General features: G+C 49.7%; 1 protein-coding gene across 2 annotated transcripts in view; it reads left to right on the forward strand.

Moving 5' to 3' along the window:
• AGTPBP1 (ATP/GTP binding carboxypeptidase 1) overlaps window positions 1-7,624 on the forward strand; it is a 1,139,154-nt gene that overhangs the window by 389,386 nt on the left and 742,144 nt on the right. For both annotated transcript variants that reach the window (XM_086961295.1, XM_086961296.1), the window contains exon 6: window positions 4,530-4,676. In XM_086961295.1, the coding sequence (XP_086817421.1) occupies window positions 4,530-4,676 (147 nt within the window). The remainder of the gene's footprint in view (window positions 1-4,529; window positions 4,677-7,624) is intronic.

A 7,624-nucleotide genomic window follows, 5' to 3' on the forward strand; every position in this document is an offset into this window, starting at 1 on the left:
GTTGTGGATGTCTGCTATCTTTCGGTGGAAGAAGGTGGCGAGGGAGTCGCACAGGGCGTGCGACGGCGGGATGTCGTTGGTGTTGGAGAGCTCCTTCACGATGTTGAAGAACTCCTTGATGTTGTGTGCGTTGTTGTCGAGGCGGTCTTTGAAGGAGGTCTTCTTGGCAGATCTGATGAGGTGGTAGTGGTTGCGGACGGCGTCCTTGTGTGCTGCGTCGCTGTCCGGAGTTTGTTCACTGTGCCATTTCTTCTCTAGTTTCCGGCAGGCTTGCTTGGAATCTAGGAGGTCTGGGGTGAACCACCTGGCCCTCTTGCTGGTGTCTCTGTGGAGGGGTTTCTTCAGCGGGGCGAGGGTGTTGGCGCAGTCCTCGATCAAGCGTCTGAGGTTGTGGGCAGCGACGTCGGTGTTGGAGGGTGAGGTGGGTGTTGCTGAGAGCGAGGTTTGCATGTAGTTGGTCTTCGGTGATTTTGCTCCAGCGGCAGCGGGGATCTGTTGGGTGCAGTGGTGTGTGGTGAATTTCTGGAAGGTGAAGTGGATGCAGCGGTGGTCGGTCCAGAGGGGTTCGGTGGTGTGGTTGACGGAGACGTGCGGGGTTGAGGAGAAGACTGGGTCGAGCGTGTGGCCGGCCGAGTGGGTGGGCGTTGTGATGAGTTGCCTCAGTCCGAGGTTGGCGAGGTTGTCGATCAGGGTGGTGGAGTTGCTGTTGTTGTTGTTCTCAACATGAAAGTTCAGGTCTCCGAGGAGGATGTAGTCGGTGGAGGTCAGGGCATGCGTGCTGATGAAGTCGTCAATGAAGTCGCTAAACTGGGGGCGGGTCCGGGGGGTCAGTAGACGAGTGTGCCTCTGAGGGTGGAGTTGGGGTCAACGTGGATCTGGAAATGCATGTGTTCGGCAGTGCTGAGTGCCTCGTCGGTGCTAGTCGAGACCCCAATGCTGTTCTTGTGGACGATGGCGATTTCTCCTCCGACTCCGTTGGTGCGGTCTCTGCGGGTGATCTTGTAGCCGTCTGGGATGGCTATGGTGATGTCGGGTGCAGAGGAGTTGTTCAACCAGATCTCTGTCAGGAAGGCGACTTCTGGGGAGGTTGTGTTGAGCAGGTCCCAGAGCTCGACGGCGTGTTTGCTTGCGGATGTTCAGTAGTATGCATCGGAGGTGGTTGAGGTCTTTCTTGGTGGGTGGTTCGTCGGCTCTGTGGCTGGTGTAGCTGCAGTTCCAGCAGGTGAAAGGACCATGTGTGCGTTTCGGGGTGGCCTTGAGCAGTTGTGGGTCCGTCCTGGGTTGAGAGCGTGCAGAATGCTGGTGCCGTAGTGGAGGTGGACATTGGGTGCGGGGGCCAGGGGTTCTGGCGCTCGGTGCGGTCCAGGCGCAGACGGGCGCAGACAGGCTTGCCGCGCACAAGCGGCGCGACCGCGCAGCGGTCGACATGTATGGGGAGGTGGGAGTGAGGAGCAGCTGGGAGGCGGGGAAAGCGAATGGGCAGTCAGGGGGGGGAGCCGCAGGGGACGCAGCGGCGTAGGTGGTGAGGGGTGACGAAGGAAACAGAAGGCAAAAGGGCACAACAATTGAGGGGGAAACGAATGGCACAGAGGGCAGAAAGTTCATAAAAGGGCAAAAAGGTCACAAGAATACAGGGGGAAACGAGTGGCACAGAAGGCAAAAAGTTCCCAAGAAAGGGCAGAAAGGTCACAAAAAATGGAGGGAAATGAGTGGTACAGAGGTAGAAAGGTCCCAGAAAAGGGCAGAAAGATCACAAAAAACGGGGGGAAACGAGTGGCACAGAGGGCACAAAGGTCACAAGTAAGGGTAGAAAGGTCACAAAAATGCAGGGGCAGCTAAGCAACAGAAGGCAAAAACAGGCAGAGAGACACAGGGGCCGCGAGGGGAGCAGAATGAAGAAAGGTCCCAAGAAAGGGCAGAAAGGTCACAAAAAATGGGGGGAAATGAGTGGTACAGAGGCAGAAAGGTCCCAGGAAAGGGCAGAAAGGTCACAAAAAAACGGGGGGGAAACGAGTGGCACAGAGGGCACAGAGGTCACAAGTAAGGGCAGAAAGGTCACAAAAATGCAGGAGCAGCTAAGCAACAGAAGGCAAAAACAGGCAGAGAGACACAGGGGCCGCGAGGGGAGCAGAAGGAAGAACCGGGCAGAGAGACACGGGGGCAGCGAGGGGAGCAGAAGGGAAACCGGGCAGAGAGACACTGGGGCAGCGAGGGGAACAGAGGGAGAGAACGGACACAGACCACGTACAGGCATCGGGGAGACAGACAACAGCAGTCACAGACATAACAATGAAAATGAAGTCACTACAATGGGAGCAATGAAAGAAAATACTGGCAATACAATGGAGGATGAGCAAACCTACGGCCTACCACTGGCCACCAGGGATGAGGCGCAGGTGGTAGCTTGCGGGTGGAGTAGGGCCTCGAACTTCCTCAGCAGCGGCAGCTGGGGCAGGGACACACAGGCGGTGCTCTGCGGAAGGGGAGCAACCTACCTGGAAGGGTCAAAGGTGCGACTAATCAGACAGAGATGCCACAGTGCTCGTAGCTTGTTGGCAAACACAGACAGTTTCACGTACTGAGCGCGGTGCTCTTCGGGCTGAAATGCGGGACCGGGGAGCTGTAGACAAGGGGAAGGCCCCAGAGTGTCAGCTAAGGGTGGGTTTATTGTCCTCCGGACCAGCAGCTCATCTGTGAATGGATGCGGGCTGGATGAAACGGAGAGCTCAGAGGGGGAGCTTGTTCCATGCTTTGGGGACTGCTGGGTCAGGAGATAAGATAGAGGCTGTGTTTCTGCTCTCAACGTCTATTTCCCTGTAATGGGATTTTAACAACCTAAACGATCCGCTAATAAGAACAGAAAAACGCCCATCCATGCAGCCCGTCTGCAAATGTTTTCTTAAAATAGCCCCACATCTGAATTCTCATATCAAAGCCATGAAGAGAAGAAATTCTTCGTCCATCAGTAAATGTTAGCTTAAATGCAGACATCACACACGCAACACGCCTCTCGCTGAAAAACCATGCATGTTTGTCACACTTGGTAAATTGTGAACAAGTTGATTTTAAATATGACATAGATGATGACAGAGGCATGGCCTTTAGAAAGGGTGAGCCAGATATTGTCTGAGTAGTTCTATATATATGGTTAAATTGAACTTTATGTAGAAAACGTCAATATACACTAAAATGTGTGCAAAGTGCCGTGTTACGTGAATGAAGAAATCTTGCAGGGTACCGTATTAACAGAACTGTACGATAATGATATCACCTGAGCTCGCGTATAAAAACTGACAACAAGAGTTGTGTACTCGTGAGCGAACAGCGTCTTACATGAGGTCTGACCCAGGAGCACCCTGTAGTGCAAATGTCTACTCGTAGTCAAAAGCCTATGGCAAAACTCTTAATATTGGTAATTAACTGGAATTTAAAGGTATCATGAGTAGGAAAATTAGCAATTTTTGTTTTGCCCATTGTTTGAGCCTGCTTACATTTGGTGCTAAAATGTCATGCAAACGTATGTCTCACTCCATTACAAGATTTGGCACTGCTTGGAATTCTAGAAGCATTTGCACCATGGCCCAGTGCCTTATGCCCCGTTTACGTATATAAACAAGCATTTGCAATGAAATAGGTCTCACATTTGCGAGAGTTAGAGCTATTGGCATTATAAATGACAATGCCTTTAATTTATGTGTTGTTTTTCAAAACTCATAAAAAAAAGTCATTGACATTTACAATGCCAATAGCCTAAATTCTTGCAAATGCGAGACCTATTGCATTGTAAATGCTTGTTTTACCTGCACGCATTTTACACTGTTAGCAGGCAGACCTGCACTCTACTTTTGTTCCAGTTTTCTTCCCAGTCAGAGCACTCTACTCAAACGTTAGTCTTAATCTGTAAGTGTGTATCACTGATGGTACACTGATCGGCAGTTGTCCAAAATGGAACCTTTTCACTTTGTGAGCTTATACACAGTCCACCTTGCAGTATAATCAGCACCCGTTCACATTGCTAATGATCACCCGATTGTGACATTCAGCTGGTAAAGTGGATCTTAAAAGTATCTTAGTTTGAATCTGAAAATATAGACTATGTCACTTGTCCAGTGCAACTTGAGCTCTGTTGGAAAGCATAAGTGGAAGACTGTTTTTAGGACAAATTCAGTTAGCCCTTGAGATAGCTTAGTGAGGAAACACTGCTGATTAAGTGTTATGTAAGCCACCTTGAAGTTCTAGCCTGTCGTACTCTAAGTTGATGAAGGGAGCACAAGGAGACAGTTCGTCTTTTAGTACATGCTATGCTAATGATCCCTACGCACAAAACAACCCAACTGGAGTTCAGGTAAGTACTACATGATGTGAAATAGCTAGCTCGAAAAATATTTCATTGGTTGTTGGTTCTGACTATATAATTTACATTTGCTTACTTGATGTTAAAACCGTGTTTTGACAATCTCTTGCTTTCGTCTGAAATAGAAAGCTTCTCTTGCTGTTTCTGATGGCTGTGATATGGTTTCACTCTCTAGGTGGTGGTCGAAGAGTTGGTGTACTTGTGTCTAAGGGAGGAACACAGATCCTACTGCAGTTGCTGTTAAGTGCCAGCAAAGACTCCCCACCTAATGAAGAGTTAATGGTGCAACTTCATTGTCTACTTGCAAAAGTTGGATTCAAAGGTGAAGCTTAGCTCTGGCCTACTCCATTCGGGTCATAATTGTAACCATATGTGAAGTTATTCTTTTTTTTACGTTGTGTTTCTTTTTAGGAAGATAGTAGTACCCGTCTGTCTTTTTATCTCTCCATTCATTTCTCTTGAAGTAGTGCATTATGCCATCTTGAAGGATACAGTGTTCAACAAGGCTTAAAACAAGTCATAGTCGCAGGTCTATCATTTTCAAACCATTTTAAGTGGATAATTATTTATATTTACCTTCAATAATATTTATTGGCCAGTACCCAAGAAACTGATGTGTACATGGAACCAGGCCATGGAAAGTGAATCTATACTTGAATGAATGAATGAATGAATGAATGAATGAATGAATGGATGAAGGGTAATTTATAATGCGCGGACTTAGCCCAAAGGGCATCAAGGCGCAGACTAAAACATAGAGTATATATATGAAATTACATAAACAGACAAAGAGTGACCGTGGGTTTAAAGGTTTAATCATAGGCATTAGAGAAGAGCCAAGTTTTCAAGAGCTTCCGGAACGTAGTCAGGGAGGGTTGGTTGGAAAGCTTGGGGGGGGGAGGTTATTCCACAATTTGGGGGCCAGAGTGGAAAAGGCTCTTCCTCCCCATTTTGCCTTTTTAAATCTGGGGACCGCAAGCAAATTTCTTGAAGATGATTGAAGGGTTCTCTTGGGAGAGTGGGGACTGACCAGAGCCTTTATACCATAGGATTCAGAGCCGAACACGGCTCTGTAGGTCAGACATATAAGCTTAAAGGGAATCCTGGCATGTATCGGTAGCCAATGGAGATCCTTTCTGGCCTGAGTTGCGGATGATCGCCTTGGAAGGTTAAGAACCATCCTAGCAGCAGAGTTCTGAACCATCTGAAGACGATGGAGGGCTTTCTTGTTAATGCCCCCATACAGCGCATTGCAATAGTCAAGCCTGGAAGATACCAGGGCAACAGTAGACTGCTTGCGAGTGTCAGATGACAAGTAGGGAGCAATCTTTTTTAGCATGCGAATGGTATTGCAGCAGGTAGATACAGTTCTATTTACCTGGAGGTCAAAGGAGAGGGCCGATTCAAAAAGAACTCCAAGGTTCCTGGCCGAATTGGTGGGTTGAGGACAATCTTCCAAAGAAGGAGGCCACCAGTCCTTGGACCAGATGTCGGGATTTCCTCCAAAGACTAGGACCTCCGCTTTCTCACCGTTGAGCTTCAAGTAATTGCGCACCATCCACTGAGAGACCGCCTCCATACAAGTTCGAAATTTGGAAGCGGCCTCAGTGGTCGGTGAGGTAGTAGAGATGATAATTTGGGTATCGTCTGCATAAGACAAAATTTGGTACCCAAAAGATCTTATCACCTCGGCAAGTGGGGTTACATAGATGTTGAATAACAGGGGACTCAGGGCAGAGCCCTGAGGTACCCCACATTGCACATTATGGGAGGAAGACAGAAAGCCACCAAGTTGGACCCTTTGCTGTCTCTGCAAAAGAAAAGAAGACAGGAGACTCAGGGCACTTCCCCTCACCCCTATCCCCTTCAGCCGGTCGACCAGGATCCAGTGCTTAATTTGAGCCGGAGCTTGCCGGTGCTTAGCACCGGCACCTAATTATCAGGGCCGGGTCTACACAGTCACGCTGCATTAAGTGCAGCTGCCGTCCCGTCGGTAATTGATTTATGCAGGAATGACTCGTGTGTGGCACTGGCAGAGAGAGCGTGTGCTGTGCTGCTACTCTAGTAGTACTGTACGTGCTGTACGCTGTAGTCACTTAGTTTTAGTTACCCCGGCCGTCGTACTGATTGTTGACTAAACACTGTCTGAATGGTGACGTGACTCAATTTCTCCTCCTCACTCAGACTTCCGTCGGCCGGCCGCGGATCAGTGTTGCTGGCCCAGTGGAGTGGGCGGGACACTGTAGTAGGTGTTGGTTGGTTGGGCAGGGCTTTGCCTGGGCTGGGTCCACTTCCTCTGCGGGGGTTGGGGGCTATGCGCGGCAGAGGCAGCGACGCGTGCGCAGATTGGAGTGCGCGCGCATTTGCTGTTTTCATTTTGCCTCAGCACGCCCGCCCCAGCATACCCGCACCGCACCACCGAGTATCCACTGGCTGGTGGTGTTCAACGCCGCCTTTCAAAGTCGGTCGGGACCTGCTCCTTGGACGATGTGAGCCTGAGTGAAGTACCGTTGGCTAGACTACTGCTGCAGAGGGTGAGTGAGGCATGGCCCCTGGTTTATGCCGGTGGGCGGTGGCCTATCATTAAAGCTGTGCAGGTGAGGCAGGGCAGGGCCTGGCAAGCCACAGGGGGCTCTGTGACGGTGATTACTGTTTTTTTTATATTTTAATATTATTTTGATTGGCATTGGTCTACCGTCTGGTCTGGTCGCGTCGTGAGGGCCTGGGGTAAGCCGGCGCCGGCGCTCAAATCATCAGTATTTAAATAAGCTGCGCACTGTGAGGCAGGGCAGGACTACTGTTTTTTTAAAATCATTATGATGTTGATTGGTGACTGGTGGTGGATGACTGGTTTAATCAAGATGGCCTGGGGTAGGCGGCGTAGGCCGCCGGTGGCAGCCAAATCATGATTTATTACAAAATAAATGGAGCTGCGCAGGTGCGGCCTACTGGTTTTCCTAAACTGTACTTTTTGTATCATTATGTTGAAGCCGGCCGGGTCACTCTGATAATAAGGATGAGGTTTGTGTTTGATGATGATCATCACAAAGATCATGTTGCCAGTAGTGTGCATGCAGGCTATTGTTGCAGCGTGGGCCGGCCCGGGCTGGCTGGATAGATCAATACTTGCCCTGATAGGCCCGTTCACCACCGCCGGCACCGTCTGAGTCATCGTGGCCCAGTGGCCAGCTAGCCAGCCAGCCGCCGATCAAAGTAACGGTGATCGGATCGGGCGATGATTGATTTTGTCACTTGTGCACAGTATGTTCA

The sequence above is a fragment of the Lissotriton vulgaris genome, chromosome 3_1 (assembly GCF_964263255.1).
Source record: "Lissotriton vulgaris chromosome 3_1, aLisVul1.2, whole genome shotgun sequence".
In the NCBI taxonomy this organism is placed as follows: Eukaryota; Metazoa; Chordata; class Amphibia; order Caudata; family Salamandridae; genus Lissotriton; species Lissotriton vulgaris.